This window comes from Euprymna scolopes, chromosome 40, assembly GCF_053919585.1.
Source record: "Euprymna scolopes isolate OS-2025 chromosome 40, ASM5391958v1, whole genome shotgun sequence".
NCBI lineage: Eukaryota > Metazoa > Mollusca > Cephalopoda > Sepiida > Sepiolidae > Euprymna > Euprymna scolopes.
Genome location: NC_136521.1, coordinates 35,528,986 through 35,547,394, shown reverse-complemented (window position 1 = coordinate 35,547,394; position 18,409 = coordinate 35,528,986). Strand labels below are relative to the sequence as shown.

At 34.3% G+C, this 18,409-nt stretch overlaps 1 protein-coding gene across 3 annotated transcripts in view; it reads right to left on the bottom strand.

Moving 5' to 3' along the window:
• The window catches only part of LOC145265494 (uncharacterized), a 185,282-nt gene that overhangs the window by 114,291 nt on the left and 52,582 nt on the right, over positions 1-18,409 (bottom strand). For all 3 annotated transcript variants that reach the window (XM_080121374.1, XM_080121372.1, XM_080121373.1), the window contains exons 9-12: positions 15,392-16,774; positions 12,140-12,283; positions 9,385-9,535; positions 3,946-4,098 (exon numbers count right to left, since the gene is read on the bottom strand). In XM_080121374.1, coding sequence (XP_079977500.1) covers positions 3,946-4,098; positions 9,385-9,535; positions 12,140-12,283; positions 15,392-16,774 — 1,831 coding nt within the window. The remainder of the gene's footprint in view (positions 1-3,945; positions 4,099-9,384; positions 9,536-12,139; positions 12,284-15,391; positions 16,775-18,409) is intronic.

Below are 18,409 nucleotides of genomic sequence, written 5' to 3'. Positions count from 1 at the left end.
GATTTTCTTTGATGGCTCTACTGTTGAGGAGAAATCGACTCTGAAACTTTTTGGACATTCTCATCAAATATTTCTGGGATTTATACTAAATTACTATACTATATTAAATTGCTATACTAAATTACTAGACTATATTAAATTACTATACTATACTAAATTACTATTCTATACTAAATTACTATTCTATACTAAATTACTATACTATATTAAATTACTATACTATACTAAATTACTATACTATACTAAATTACTATACTATATTAAATTACTATACTATACTAAATTATTATACTATATTAAATTACTATACTATATTAAATTACTATACTATATTAAATTACTATACTATACTAAATTACTATACTATATTAAATTACTATACTATACTAAATTACTATACTATATTAAATTACTATACTATACTAAATTACTATACTTTACTAAATTACTATACTATACTAAATTACTATACTATACTAAATTACTATACTATACTAAATACTATACTATACTAAATTACTATACTATACTAAATTACTATACTATACTAAATTACTATACTATATTAAATCCATTGCTCTTTCTGCTTCTCATAAAATAAGTTCCCTCTAGCACTCTAAATGCTTTTTCACACTTGACGTTATTCTCTGGCTTGTAGCTAAGGTTAGTGTGGATGCTATTTCAGAAAGGTTTCATCCACAGAGAAGCTTGTCTCATTTTTTTGAATACTCATCAATGTAGTTATATAACTAATCAAGTTACCGCACAATTTGAAGCCTAGATTTCAGATCTGATAACCTTACATCTACATTCGGGCACCCAACCGACCAGCTGTACAAATGAGAAGTGCAAATCCTACTCTTAATCAATATATTCAAAGGCTTTAATAGGGTGCAACCAAGGGAGGGAACTTTTGTGCGACTGCTAAACGCTAAACAAAACAATGAACTATTTCCAGAATGCCGATCCCTTTTAAGAAGGCCGATCATTTATTTTTTTCACCTCAAACACGGAATACTGCCATTAAAGTGCAAGGGGATACTATGTTAAGAACCAGATCTTTAGTATGAACCTGGGTTGCGATTTAAGCAGAAGACTTTTGTTCACATTACATTTAAAGTTCTGTATGGCTGTATGATTTAGAAACAGGGAGTATGAAAAGAAGTCCAAAATTTTTAATAATAGCCAACAAAACAAAAAAAGGGTAAAACAAAAAAAATAAATAAATGTTACAAAAGGGGAGATAAATTATTCTTCTACCTACCTGGGTAAGTTTTTTTTGTTTAACTTTAAAACGTTTTTAGTTTAATGCACTGTTAGCGTCAACTCTGTTAGCATAAGAAAAAAAACATGGCTTACATGAAGTCTCCGTAATCGCTCAAAAATAAAGAATTACACAAAAATAGTGATAATAAAAATTTACAGCTCAGTTATACATTATATTTTAACCAGATTGATGACAATTATTAGATGACAAAAAAATGATTCTGTTTAATTTTCAATTTTAGAATGATCATCAAGACTCCATGTAATTGTCTAATGTCAACCATATTTTTCTCATTCTACCTTAGTAGAGTTTGCATACGCTGTATATTAAATTAAAAAAAACGCTTTAAAATAAGTTAAAACTAAAAAAAAACATGTCTCCAAATAGGTAAATGTGTAACTTATCTTGTCTTTGGTAACATTTATTTGTTATATATTTGTTTTTGATTACTTTTTTGTTTTCTTGTAAAAAATTATTTATTATATATTTGTTGAGTTTTTTTTTTTTGTTTTGTTTTTTGTTTTGTTTTTCACCCCTTTCTTGTTTTGTTGACTTCTGTTAAAAATGCCCAAAGACATCATAGTTAAAATCAGGACAGTGCCCAGAAAGGAGTATGTTAGAGTTGTTGACAATTTTCACGTTGAGTGGAGGTGTATTAATTTTATCAACGATTTGTAGTAAGACTGAGAAATGATTTCTATGAACGCTAAAAAGCTAATGGCTATACACTCTTTCTTTCTCTGCTCCATTGAAATTTGCTTTCCTTCTCACTTTCCCAAACCAAGGAAATTTTCACAGGAACGTGTGAACTAAAAATAATTCCTAACCCCTGAAAATCGTTACAAGCTCCAAAAATAAGAATTACAGGTGAAAATAGTAAGCTAATGCAACGTTAAAAACTCTTATAAAGAAAACAACCAAAAGTTAGACAGGAAGAGATTCTCAAACAGGCACCCCGCCCCACACTGAAAGACACCAAAACATGGGCTCTTCAACCTCCCCACTCTGGTGGTGGGAGGCAAGTTGCAAAAGAAAAACTCAATGACTCACATACGAGCCACCTTCATCAACTTACGCACATCTATATACACACTAGCAAGCACAAAGTAAACTAACACACTGCCTTGACAGAGTTCAAAATAGGCTTCGTAATCTAGTGGGAGATGTCCTTTTCTCTTCCCTACAACTGCTTTCCCACAGAAGAGACGTTGCGAGCCTCTCTGCTTTATCGTTATTTTCATGGCAAGTGCTCGTCTGAGCTCTAATCTATGGTCGCCCTCTGGCCTGACGTTCACAAAAAATACTTGGCTAGCTGAAAACACTATCAATAATTTCCCCCACTATTTATCTGTGCCTAAACATAAACATAGATTCCATGAACAAAGTTTCTTTCTTAGAATTTCGCGCCTGTGGAACTTCGTTTCATTTTCCTGCTTTCCAACTGACTACAATATGGTTGTCTTCAAGACCAATGTAAACAAATTCTTGATGAGCCATCTCCTTAAGTAATCCATTTACCAAATTTCCATTACTAACAATTACTATGATATTTTTCCCATTGACTACTGTACACTCATCAACCTTTATCCTTGAGTAGCCTCTGGGCCTTGATAAGTGGTGACTCCTTTGTAATATATATATATATATATATATATATATATATATATATATGTGTGTGTGTCTATATAATGCCACGCTGCCAAATACTCATATATGTATATTGCTTACATGCACATATTATTCACACTATGAATATTTTGACTTGTTATTACTATTCACTAAGCTTTCTTTACCCAAACACATGTTTGTACTATGAACATTTTCATTATTGAAATTAACCTGATATTCTGATATCTTGTATAAAAAATTTTTGTTATAAGTGTTCGTTTTTCTCCACTTCTAATTCACAAAACTCTGTTGATGTTTTAGGTAACTCTTACCACCTGGTGACCCCTTCTATTCTCTTAACATTTCATTTATTTCAATTTTCTATGCGTGTTCTGTATATATGCTTCATTTTCTGCCTTCGCTAAAACATAACATTTATACCCGATTCATATAAAATGTCCATGTGTTGGATACTTAGGCCGTGTGTACAAAGAAATCATTTTTTTGACAAAAGCGTGCACTTGTGAGAACAATAAAATAATTATCAAATGTAACAAAAGGGCATTTGAATAAAAATTATGAACCTGACAGGCACCGGCATGAACAAGCTTGAAATTGTCAGGAAGAAAAATTAAAAGTATGATGTCTGAAAGGTCATTTTCGGCAAAAGGTTACACAAGTATAACCAAAGTCAGGTCAATCCAGTGAAACAACAATGGCCAAATAAAACGCCCTTTAAGTGTGGGTTCAGTGAAAATATCATTCCAAAGAAGCATTTCAGGTGGTCATAAATGATTATATAATAACAAGCGAAAAAAATATTGTTTGTTGACGATTTAGGCCTAAGAAAAATCAACCTGTTGACTTTCCATGTGATAACTGTCACCGACAATAAAGATATATTTTATTATATTTTTACATATTAGTGGCTAGACATTCTTTTAAACACAGTAGCAATACAACAATCCAATATAGCCTCTACCAAGTCCAGGGACCACACCACGAATTCCATAGTTGGCATATTTTTAGAAAGGAGAGGTAATCCTGTACAATAAAAAGAAAAAAATTACCTTTACATCAATATACCTGACTTTAGAACATGCTTGAAGACCGTCTAGTGTCAACAGTTGACAATTATTGATTGATAGACATTGAAGGTGTGGACACTGCCCCAGGGTGGCTAGAGTAAAACCATTCAAATTCTTTAGATGGACACTGGTCACCTGAAATAGATATGTAAATAAATCAAGTAATTCCTGAAATTAAAAGTCTCAGACTTTGGGAGATAAAGCTACTATGGTACTGTGATTAAATGCTTTAAAAATTAATACAAACCTGATTTTGTGCAGCTTGTAGTATCCGGTGGCAAATGAAAAGAATAAAGAAAAGAAAAAAATGACTACAGCTTCTATTTCTATATGTTTTTTGAAAGAGAGTCAAAGGAGGTTTTATTAAGGCCTGAAGGCCACTCAAGGATGAAGGTTACTGAGTGGACAGTGGTCACTGAGACAACAGCTAGTGATCGTTAGTGGTGGAAATTAGTTAGAATTTAATTATTCAAGGGGATCGCTCAACAAGAAATTGTTTACATTAGACTTGAAGATGACCATATTGTAGCCACCTGGAAAGCAGACCAGCGGAACAGGTAGGCAGTTCTAGGAAAGAAATTTTGCTCATAGAATTTGCATTTAGATTGAAGCACAGATAGAGATTGGGGGAATTGTTAATAGTGGTTGTAGCTATATAGGTGCTTTTTGTGAAAGTTTGACAGGGGGTTCATAAATTGAAGCTCAGTCAAGCACTTGCTATAAAAATATCGATAAAGCAGAGACAGACTCGCAATATCTCTTCTGTAGGGAAGAGGTTGCAGAGAAGAGAAAAGGGCAGCAAATTCAGTTTTGAACTCTGTCAATGCAAGATAGAATGTTCCAAGCAGTTCCTGCTAAGATGTGGCAGCAGTACTCCATTTTAGTACCTATTTTGCTCTTGTGTAGGTAAAGGATTAAATCGGGAGTGAGATACTTTCTGGAGTGGTAGAATGGTACAACCATTTATCCAGAGATCCTGGCAACAGATTTAATGTAAGTCTTCTGTTTTAGGTCAGAAGTGAAGATTAGACTCAGAAGCTTGTCAAAGTAAGGAGCTTCTTTGAGACGAGTGCAATTCATATCAATTGGGATAAAATAGGGATCACAGCGTTTATGATAAAAAAGATAAAAACTTGGTTTTGAATGCATTAAAATTAACCAAGTACCTATTGCCCCACTGCACTGCTTGCTGAAGGTCGGAGGAGAGAGACTCAGAAAGACTGTGGTCATTGTTGGCCTTTGAAGTGTTGTCATAGTGTCCTCTGCATATATGTCGGTGAATGAACTTATAATGTGATTTGGGAGATCGTTGATGAAGAGAATTGGGCCCAGGATGGATCACTGAGGTACAATAGTGTTGATACTTTGAGTTGCGGACTACTACTTGTATAACTCTATTGGAGAGAAAAGATTAGATGGTTGAGAAAACATTTCCAGATATTCCATCGCATGAAAATCTTCTGAAGTAGTGTTGGATAGCTTGGGTCTATATATATATATATATATATATATATATATATATATATATATATAAAATAAATATTACAATTAAATTTACCAAAATGATCCAAGATGGTAAAATTAAAGTATATTCCCGCATTTTGCTAATTCCTACCCTCTGATGAGAAGGAAAGTATTTCTTTGAAACTCCGCAGATTAAGGACTATCCATTTATCTAGTGTTTCCTTTTCAGATTAAATATGTTTTTAACTCATTTCAAAGTGTTTTTAACATATTTTATTAATTGTTTGCTCATATATATATATATATATACAGCAAAATGATGTTGACACACCAGTTCTAGCCAAATCACCAAAGTTAAGCAACATTGAACCTAGCCAGTACCAGATGGGTGACCATTTAGAAAGGCTAGGCACTGTATGTACCACGCTGAGTTGTAGAAATTTCCAGGTTGGTATCTGGAGGCGCATTAATTCACTGAGAGCGTGGTATCCCCATCATAGTTAAGACATTCATCTAGGAGAAGGTAACTCTGATGTAAAACCTGTGTTGTACTGTGTGCTTTGCCTTGTGGCAGTCATCTGCACCGACAAGGATTAGCAGTAATAGCAAAAAGTGTGGTTGGTGCTACACAAAGTCTTCACCACTATAAACAAATCATCTGTGTGGAATTCAGAGCAATTTAGTTGTTGTGGCGGAATCATATGTCGAAATCACTGGAAGAGTCCATCATATATATATATATATATATATACATATATATATATATATATATATATATATGTGTGTGTGTGTGTGTGTGTGTGTGTGTGTGTGTGTGTGTATGTGTGTGTGTGTGTGTGTGTGTGTGTGTAAAAGAGATTTAGAAGGCTGTCACAATGCGAGGGATGAATTATAGTCGCTGTTGGTAAGAGGAGACGAGAACAAGTGGCGATTTACAAATCAATAAGTACATACATATATATATATTTATTTTATTTTTTATATATATATATATTTATTCAGTTGTATGGTAAAATGTCTTACTTGTAACTTGTAAGCCTATGCGACGTATTCCATTATTAATTTCGGAAAAATTTTCCCTTTTCAAATGTACTTATTGATTTGTAAATCGCCACTTGTTCTCGTCTCCTCTTACCAACAGCGACTATAGTTCATTCCTCGCTTTGTGACAGCCTTCTAAATCTCTTTTACACATCTACCCCACACAATGCTTCAAGCAAACTACATATCAATCCTATATATATATATATATATATACATATATATATATATATATATATATATATATATATATATATACAGGTGTCTTGTATATATACATGTCTGTATTTCTTACTTGTGTCAATCATCTAGTGGTGCATATAGCAGTATCTTTGGTAAATGTGAATATACAGAGTTTAGAAATATTGATTGTCTTGCATGTATATAAAATGTTTGTTGTGTGTGGGAACGCTTCTTCACAAATACACATAGTACACAAACGTGACACATAAACGTTTATAGACAGCTTTCTTACAATCAAACGATAGCAATATGTCCGCTTGTCTCGGAACAAAATATTCTTCTTTGTCCAAACCCTGAAAAAAGCCATAACAACGAGTTATATTTTACACAGGTTTTATTCGCCATAGGGATTCCCTTGTCAAAGTTTGGCACGCTGAGTCTCTTTCTACATTTTCTTGGTTCTTCCCCTTGCTACTTCCAACACATCCGCATGGTCATCCGCAATGCATTTCTCGGCAACCCTCTAACTTCATTTCTACTGACTACATTCGTACATGTAAATCTATATTTTCTATGATGTCGTCACTACACGTAGCCTAAAGATCCCTTGCCAAGTTTTTGTCACAAATCTTTCCATAACTACTCCAAAAATTCTTAAACACACTTTGATTATTTTATTTCTGAGTTAAATTCTTGACTAAACATTCCAATCTGTAAATCAACATTTATCACAATCTAATTGTTTTATTTTTTTAATGATGATACTCAACAAGGTTACCAAACCTCGCCTCGGCATGCTAATATATTACAGTAGTAGTATATGCTAGAGATCTTGTGGAGTAACGAGATTTCTCATCACCTCATATGCAAATGAGATACTGCCGGTTTGAATAAAAGAGCCCATTCATATTTTGGAGTAGCAAATTTTGGACAGCAATTTGTTGAATTTGAAGTACTGAGCTTTGACAACGGTGTGTCGAATTTAATCCCAAAAAGTTGAAAGTGTACAATAGTTAACAATCGATTTAGGAAAGTGCAGAATCAGAAACAATTGATTAGTTGACCAGGTCTGAAAATGTTACCCTCATCTTGATTGTTGCACTTTTTACAACAGTTCGGTCTTTGTACTCTCTGGCTTCCTTAAAGTGCCTTTTATCATAGACTCGCGGGGGGTACCCGGCGATGCCCGGGTGTCTTGAGGTAAATCAAAACTCCGGGGGGAGGGTGTTAAATAATAAAAAAAAAAATGTTTTGGTAGGTGATTATGAGAATCGAACCAGTACCCTTGAGTTGGAAATCAATGTGTGAAAAAAAAAACTGTGCTACGTTAACCATTGAGCCACGGCGACAGACAACTTTAAGCAGGTTTGAATTTATTTAACTATAAAAACAGGCGTGCGCAATAAAAGTTAACTCTGCTGCTTCCATTTGACCTAATTAAGAAGGTCAAATAGAAGTCACACTGGACGTTTTTCCCGGAGCAATGCCGAGAACGTCCGTTTGAGTTTAGTTTCAGTTTATTTATACTAAAAAGCCCAATCAACACGTGAGAAGCCAAACTAGCAATAATTTTGTAAAAGTCGACGTAAATAAATCTATAAACTACATGCGTTCCCAAATCCTACATATTATTATCTAGAACCTATATACACAGTTTTAAGCGATGGTAACGACCTCGGGAGCGTGTGTGAGAAAAGCCTTTTGAAGACATACACGAAATGGTCACACACATTTTGCTTTTATATATATAGATGATAATCTTCTGGCGTTTACATAGTAGGGGCCCTTCACCAGTAAGTAGTGGTTAAGTTAGCTAGTCTGAATTTTGATAAGGGATACATTAGTACATATTAAGATGACCTAACTGCAAATGGAATTGTACCCAGAAATAGGTGACATGAGGAACCTATCATTATGTGAACAACTCCGAGCAATTCTCGATTACCTTGTCGACTCCATTTGTTTGGTTGATAACTCAAACCAAAATGAGGAAAAACAACTTCAGAGACTTTGAGTTTGTTTCCTTTGGGGTTTTTTTTCTACTTTTCTTAAATTTTGTTTTATTTTGTTCTTTTACTTGCAGAAGAGAGAAATAACCGGAATTGTGCATCAAACCCTGTCATTGTAAAGGCCATTAAAGCCACGCTACTGAACTTTCTTAGGTGTTCCGAAAATCTGAACCATCTAGAACTACACTTACGTACTGGTAAACACTCCTTGAAGTCTTCGTAGAGATACAGTTCACATTGCATTTAAATTTCTGTATGTTAGAACAGTCAAGGAAACATGGAGCATGTAGGGAATTCCAAAGGCTATAGGTTCAAAGAAAAACCCGATTAGACTATAAAGCGTTCCACTATCTGGAAACTTCTACAGTGGAAGGATGAGATTTTACTGATTGTCAGGTTGATCAAGGATATTTATATGCATTGCAAGTACAGGTGCAATAAGTTCGATGAAACACTTTCCATTGAAATAATTTTTAAACAAGTACAGTAATGCAATATTAGAAGAGGAATACTTATAGACTACAGCAATTTTATTACTGTTCCAATCCAGAGTATCCCTTTTGGGGGCGAACTGGATTTTTTTCTACATTAAAAAACAACCTTTCTGTCTAGCTTTATCCTCGCAGGGAGACAAGTAAATAGGAACTTGTGGAGAATAATTTTTAAAAATAGCTTATAGATAATCAAGACAACGTGAGATATGTCTCCCACAAATATGACCTACCTGCGTGAGTGACGTGCACTTGCTGGCAGACAGAATGATTTCTTCGTTTAAGGGTTTTGGTAAACGTTTATTTGATGGTGGTCGTTTTCGTTCAACCTTTGTCAAGGGTCGGTTATTATTGGCCTCGATCCATGGTGCATTGCTGATTTTCCTGCATAATAAATAGATATGTATTTAATACGCATGAACATCTTATGTGGCATACAAAATGCTTATCGAGATAAAAATGTATTTACATTCTGTAAATGAGTAAATACACTGGTAAAATAATGGATAAAGAAAAAATGAAAATTGTATCCAACTGTGGCACAATGATAAAGAACCCTTGTAGAGCTTCTCACATTTAAAAGTCTTTGCAGTTAAATGGGCCGGTATTCTGGGAGAGAGTTTAAAAAAAAAATGCAAAAGTTCACAGATAGAATTCGTCACTGTATTTCCTCCTCTTCACAATTTTCTCTCTCAACTTCCAGCATGCGTCTGTCCCCCTCAGCTTTGCCAACAGACGTTTTATTAAAAAAAAAAAAAAAAACTAACTCCCTTTCATTTGCATATGTGCGCGAGGGGCAGTGTGATCTCATGCGACTCCACGAGACCACACCTTATAAGGCCACAGCCGCCATCTCTCTCTCTCTCTCTCTCTCTCTCTCTCTCTCAGATCCCACATGAAGGTAAGTCGTATAGCCACACAATGCACACACACGTGGGCACTTGTTTCTTTGATTATTACATTTAACTCTACAGTCTTATATCTTTCCCCATTGCACTATGTGTTCAAGATCAGAGTAAAAAAACATTAAAAGTTAGTAGTGCTCTGCTCTATTTGCATGCAAAAAATATAAGAACTCCTCTGTGCAACAGAGCATGGACATGCATATGCAAATGCATATAAAACGCGAAATGATGTCACCATAAGGATAAAGAAAAGGACTATAAAAAACATTTGAGATTCCCAAATGCCAGATAGCTTTTTACTCTAATATTTTCTTCCCTCAAACAGCTAGGCTTTGGAATTCCCTTCCTGCTACCTGCTTCCCTGTCTGTATTGATATACAGAAGTTTAAATGTATTGTAAACAAACATCTTGTTAATCTTTCCTAGACATGGTCCCAAAGAGTAGCCCCTTATATTCAAGTGGCGATATGCCTTGTTGGGTGTGAACGTGAGTAAACAAAAAAAATTTAAAAACGTGTGCAACAAACAGAGGAGCACATTCGGGAGCAAGTTTGGGAATACGTTCAAGAGCATGTTAAAGATCACGTTCAGGACGTGGATGACATTTGAGAGCACAGAGGTCAGAGAGGAGCACAATCACATGAAAGAAGACGGTCACATTTTATTAAGGAAAGTTCCTGGAAATAAATGTTGTTGTTACAAAAGAAAAAGTGAGTTGAGTTACTACATGTTTTCTGTTCCTCGCGACATACTCTGCTACAACGTGTTGGATCCCATGTGTAAACGTGGGTAATGGTTCATTTACTCGGACGCTTATTAATAGGGCTATGACAACAGAATATTCTTATCATTGTTTTGACTCTCGAGTATATATCCGACACAGTTAGACAGTTAATCAGCCGAGAACCAAATCACTATATAAAAAGCGTATAAAATATCAACGGATACACACTCGAGAGTTAAAATAACGAAAAGAATATGCTGTTGTCCTGGTCCTACTTATTACATGCTAATGTCAACATACTTGCTACACTAAATACAAGAATTGAAAAATAGGAATATAAAACTATCTTTAATGGGTTACAAAAAGGACATTAAAAAACAAACTTTTTAAACAACCCACTATAATAATTGGGTGCGCCTGTATTGAACAAACAGATCGAAATATTGAATTTCAGGTAAAACAAATGGTGCCTACGCATTTGCCATGGCGCAAATAGTAACATATCAAAAAATTATGAAAAACGATAGGGTAGAAAAATAATTATTAATGAAAAAAGAAATTTGTAAAATTAAACAAAATCACTATATTATGCATACTAAAAAAAGGACTTGTTGACAGGGGAGATAATTAAGTTTTATTGCTAAGCTCACGTGATAAACGTAATTCAAAATGTCAGACAAATTTTATTCCCCTATATTCCCCTTTACCAAAAACTGTTTTTCATTAATAATTATTTCTCTACCTTATCATTTTCTGTAATTTTTGGATATGTTAGAATTTGCGACATGACAATTACATAGGTACTAGTAATGGGACGACTCCAATATTTTTCCTTTTCCTCAATTCTGATACAATTACTGATTCCGTACTAAATTCCCGATTCTGATACAATTACCAATTCTGATTCCTGTTTTTATAAATCTTCATATATTTAATTACAGAGTTGTTATTTTTTCACGACTACCATAAAAACACACGTTAAATGCACAGATATTCTCTCAAATGTAAAAAGACAAAAAATGAACGGGGTTGATGCATAGATTTTAGTTTTACTGGTACTTTAAAATCAATAGATATTTATTCTTTTGTTATTATTATCAGCAGTAGAAGCTTTTGCTTTAAACAAGATTAAATAAAAAAAGATAATTAAAAGAATCGTTTTTGGCATCAGAAAATAGGCAAAATTTTTTCCGATTCCAGTACCGCTTCCGATACGCCCAAAAGTTCTGATTTTTCCAGTTTCCGATTCTGATTAATCGTCCCAACACTAGTAGGTACCATTTGTTTTACTTGAAATTCAATCTTTCGATTTTCAAATTTCGTTCGTTTAAGTACCATCAATTGTTCTCATTTACTTACCCCCAAGACAGACAATGTTCCATCCATGCTAACCGCTTGTCATTTACAATCTGTGGTAAAGGCTTTAAATTCGTGTCTTGAAATGAGTTTGTAACACCAGGAATTTCTGTGGGGTCCTCAGAAGAAGCAGAAGATACTGGTACTCTGAAACAATTAGGAGATTATATTACAAATCGAAATTTCCATCTGCCCCAAGTACTAGAGATCCCAACTATGACCTTAAATTCCATCCATTTGGGAGCCTTGAGTAGTATGGTATCACCTCTTAGTAATTATTATTCCACATATCACTTTATCATGTTTAATAACTCCACAAAATTGCACCACATATCACTATGGCAGGTTTAATAATTACACATATAATATAATAACTCCACATAATTATACCACATATCACTATGGCAGGTTTAATAATTCCACATATAATATACTAAATCCACATAATTATACCACATATCACTATGGCAGGTTTAATAATTACGCATATGATATAATAACTCCACATAATTATACCACATATCACTATGGCAGGTTTAATAATTCCACATATAATATAATAACTCCACATAATTATACCACATATCACTATGGCAGGTTTAATAATTCCACATATAATATAATAACTCCACATAATTATACCACATATCACTATGGCAGGTTTAATAACTCCACATATAATATAATAACTCCACATAATTACACCACATATCACTATGCCAGGTTTAATAACTCCACATATAATATAATAACTCCACATAATTACACCACATATCACAATGGCAGGTTTAATAACTCCACATATAGTATAATAACTCCACATAATTATACCACATATCACAATGGCAGGTTTAATAACTCCACATATAATATAATAACTACACATATAATATAATAACTCCGCATAATTATACCACATATCATTATAGCAGGTTTAATAACTCCACATATAATATAATAATGGCACATAATTGCACTACATATCACTATGGCAGGTTTAATAATTCCACATATGATATAATAACTCCACATAATTATACCACATATCACAATGGCAGGTTTAATAATTCCACATATAATAACTCCACATAATTGCACCACATATCACTATGTCAGGTTTAATAATCCCACATATAATATAATAACTCCACATAATTGCACCACATATCACTATGTCAGGTTTAATAAATCCACATATGATATAATAACTCCACATAATTATACCACATATCACTATGGCAGGTTTAATAACTCCACATATAATATAATAACTCCACATATAATATAATAACTCCACATATAATAACTCCACATAATTACACCACTTATCACTATGTCAGGTTTAATAACTCCGTTTATATGTATCAAAATGTTTTGACAAGGAAGTAGTTCAATTTTTTTCTTGCCAAAGTTGAAAAATGCTAAAAGAAAAAAAGGTATAGAAGACACAGAAGACAGAAAAAGAGGGATAATATATGCATTGAATCATTAAATAAAACAATAATAAAGAAAAATTCCTGTTATATCAAAATTATGTTTGTAGTTTTAAAAGTCCAACTATAAAGTTCTTTTACGTCCAAGAAACAGACGACCTTCAGAATGTTCAGATTTAGATAGTCACATGAAAGAAGAAGAATACGGTCATTTTTGCATTCACCCCGACAAATACAGTGTCTGCTTATTGGCCAAGGAGAATTGTCTTGACCAATCAGATAAGCCTTTCTTTTAAGAATAGTAGATGTGGGCAAGAAGATAATTATTTTATCGGAGAACGCGAAGTAAAGAGAAATAAACCCTTTTTTTATATATACGTATGTGTGTGTGCATGAATGCATATGTGTACACAAATACACACACATGCACATATGTATGCACACACATGTGCACATGCACACACACGCGCATATTAATTAAATTGTAGAATTTGTTTGTGGTGTCTGTCTTTAGACATATCAACTCTTTAGCAGTTGGTTTGATTCTGAAACAACATCATATAAAGTTATCTTGTTGGATTATGAAAGTCAGACTCAGATAGCATTGAAGTTGAAAATTCAAACTTTCCTTCTGACTTGCCAATTTTCATTTGTTATTTCTGTACCATGTTATTAATGATTTCCCTACAACTTATTTTCAAAGTTACTAACTCTGATTCAGGCAACTGTTAATATGAAACATTTTCAAATAATCACCTAAAAGTAATAATCAGCAACGAGATAATTCGTTCATATTATTTAGATTCTTCAGATTACTTTTCGCATCTTCAGTGATACTAGCAGGCATAAAGTTTGCTTAAATATGATATTTTAATTTGTCCACATTTCGTATACATTATTATAGAGTCGTGATTTCAAAATAAAAAAAAGTATTTAAGTAGCATTAGCTAGAATCGAAACTGAAACTGTAGCATTCAAAGCCGGTGATGTTACCACTGTACCAACGTGACACACATATAAACTAAATAAAAATTAAAAATAAACTAGGATGAATGTACAAAATGTTTAACGATTTTTTCAATTTTGACCCATTTTTTACTTCTTAAAAACTATTTTAACTGGCTAAAGACCCATAAAAGAACAGCCTATAATAAATCCGATCATCTGAGGCCTCTAGAACCGCTCTGCAACTTTTAGTTTCGGAGGAGATAGACTTTGAAAATATGGAAACAGACCAACAGACAGACTGACAGACAGACAGACCGACAGACCGACAGACAGACAGACATATAGCCGTTTATATATTAGATTTTCATAATGTCTCAGTGCATGTAACCTTCAACCTTCTTCAGGTGTATCTTGTTGAACTCAGGAATCTTTTTTCAGACCCGGGAATTGTTCTGTCAAACTCAGGAATTTGCTCTTAAAAATTTATATTAAAATTGCCCACAAAGACTCGTACTTGGTAAAATTTAGTTGTAAAAGTTGCACTCTTCTGAAGGTTGAAGGTTAATTGTAAGTGCGGCGATACACAACATACAATTTCGAATTACTTAGGAGTTCTACCCAATCATGGCTGATAGGACGATAGCATGCTACACCCAATTGGCTTAAATAAAGGGTTCCATTCAAAATTCAGTGTAGATTTCCGAGTTCAACAAAAAGATTTCCGATCTCAATAAGAAACACCCTAAGAAGGTCGGATGTTACATTGAATAAAACGTTGTGCAAATAATGCTCAAGATGAGAACAGTAGTCTGAAGAATCCACATAATTCAACAAATCCTCATCTCAAAAATTCAAAAACATAAAAAATACTTACTTCTCCATTATTTTAATCCCTCCATTTTTAATTTCAATGGTTTGGGTTTTGTTGCCAGCATCCAAATTATGAATGGGGTCTTTCTCGATATCTCCTTTCAATTCTTCTCGTTTCGTGTCATTTTTCTCAAAGTTGAGTTGCAGCCTTTCATTAATGCCATCTTCGTATTTTGTTTGCTCGCTTGTTCTTTCTCTTTCGTTCTTCAATGGTCCTTCATTTTTGTTAGGGGTTATCTCCCTTTGTTTTTCAATTTTTCCGCCATTATTTCCGATTTTTTCTATCACATTTTTTGTTTTTGTTTTAACATTTTCTACCTCCTCCGCATCTGTTGTTTTTATGTCCTCTCCCTTCGCCTCATCTACCTCATCCTTACTCTTCTGCATACTCTCCATCATTCTCTCCTCTGCATCTTTCATTCTTCCTTGTTGTTCTACATTTTCATCCCTTTCCTTCTTTACCACATCTTCCTCATATTTCCTCTCTATATCTTTCTCTTTCTCTTCCTCTCTCTTTATCTTTACATCCACTTTTATTTTCACTCCGCCCTCTCCCCTTCTATTCATCCTTCCCATCTCCTCGGGAAAACTTGTTTTTCCTTCCCCTTCCTCACACTTTTTTTGTCTTGTTCCTTCTTTTTCTTCCTTTATCTTTCTTTCTTCTTTCTCTCTCCTGTTTATCTCTTCCTCTTTTTTCTTTTTTTCCTCTTTTATTTTCTTTTTCTCCTCCTCCACTTCTATTTTCTTTCTTTCCTCTTCTTTTCTCTTTCTCTCCTCCTCCTCTTCCTTTTTCTTTCTTTCCTTTTCCTCTTCTATTTTCTTTCTTTCCTCTTCTTTTCTCTTTCTCTCCTCCTCTTCTTCTTTTTTCTTTCTTTCCTCTTCTTTTCTTTTTCTCTCCTCCTCCTCTTCCTTTTTCTTTCTTTCCTTTTCCTCTTTTATTTTCTTTCTTTCCTCCTCTTCTTTTTTCATTCTCTCCTCCTCTTCTTTTTTCTTTCGTTCCTCTTCTTCTTTTTTCTTTCTCTCACACTCCTCCTTCTCTCTTTTCTTTTTCTCTTCCTCTTCTCTCTTTTTCTTCTCCTCTCTCTCTATTCTCTCTTTCTCCTCTCTTTTTCTTTCCTCCTCCTCCCACATCTTTCGCTCTTCCTCTTCCCTCTTTCTTCGTTCCTCTTCTATTTTCTTTCTTTCTTCCTCTTCTTCTCTTTTCCTCTTCTCTTCCTCTTTCTTCTGCCTTTCTTTTTCCTCTTTTTGTCTTTGTTTTTCTTTTTCCTTTTCTTCTTCTTCGATTCTCCTTCTCTCTTCCTCTAGCCTAGCTTTTTCCTCTTCCTCTTCTTTCTTCTCCTTTTCTCCTCTTCGTTTTTCTTGAAGACTTTTACACTCTTTCATTGTCCTGTAAAAGATAAATAGATTTTAATTGATAACACTTTAAATAATTAAGCAACAGTGTGCCGGTCAGTACCACATGAGTGACCATTTAGGAATACCGGGTACTCGATGTAGTAAGACCTCGAAACCTACCTAACAAAAGATTAACTCTAAATAAAGATAGTAGGAGTTATCGCCCCTTATAGATCTTTAAAAAAAACTTGAGAAAGAGAGATAAGCAACATGGCGGACATCACGTGACATTCAACATCGTCTGTAATTAATTTAATTTAATGTTTCTGCCATGAATAAATTGTGTTTAAAATACAGTGAGCTTTTCTGCTCTTATTAAAATATCCAATGATTCTGGCATCCCATTTCTCCGAACATAACAAAATTTTTTTTTTATTACATTTTCCCCCAAACAAGACACATCGCCACTTTGATGTAGGGAGCTACTATCAGTGACATAAACTACAGGGGTACTATGTGGGGAGTTGGGCAGCAAGATATCGGTTCATGTTACACTTGAACTTCTGCATGTCAGTACAGTTGGGGAAGCAGAGTCCCGGAAGGGAATTCCAAAGTCTAGCAGTTCTGGGGAAGAAACTACTGGAGTAGAAGGCTCTCTTACATCTAGGGATCTGTACTGTGAAAGGGTGGGATTTAGCTGCTTGTCGGGTCTGTTCAGGGGTATTTACGTCGAGGGAGTACAAGTGCTTGCAGTTCGTCAGAGCATTCACCGTTAAAGTACTTGTAAAGCAGGCAGAAGGATGCAACATTTCGTCGATGGGACAGAGGCTGAAGCTTAGAAGACAGTTCAAGACCTATCAGATTGGTGACTCTCTTTTGAACCTTGTCCAGAAGCGAGAGACTAGTAGCAGATGCACCAGCCCAAATATGACAACAATACTCCTTACATGGGCGGATGGTGGTCTTATAGAGGTACAGGATACTTTCGAGCATTAGTAGCTTTCTAGCATGGTAGAGAGAACCTTCCTTCTTCGCAGCAGTCCTAGCAATACTCTCAATGTAATTATTCCAACTCATGTTTCCTGTGAACGTTAGGCCGAGGAGTTTAAAAGATGTACTTTCAGATAAAGAGTCTTTGGCCATTGCTATTGGTGGTAGAGAAGGTTTGTTGTAATTATTGAAGGAAACAAGTTTAGTCTTGGCAGCATTGAATGTGGCCATCCATTTTTGTCCACATTCCACTACAGATCGGAGATAATCCTCTAGTGTTTCTGCAAAAATTTAATGTTCTTATTATCTCCCCTGACAATCTATTATCTAAAAGGCAAAATGTGCGTTAGTATGTGCGGGTGTTAGTATGTTTGTGTGTTTGTAACTGTGGACCGCTTGTATTCCCGTGATATTTCCTCCTTTGGAGGCAGTCAGTTAAACCTGTAAGTAATGCCATTTATTCATATCAGTGATAAAATAAAATTGGAAGAAGCTTTTATATTTGTTTAACATCATTTCTTTATAGTTTTGTTATTTTACTTATTATCCTGTCACATAAATAGTGTTTATCTATGCCATATGCAGAAATGACTACACAATTAGGATAAAATGTACCTTGGTTGGAGCAGACAGTTTCATCAAGCCCGTGTTCCGAAAAAAAGAAAAAAAACAGAAGATCGAATCACCGGTTGAGCCA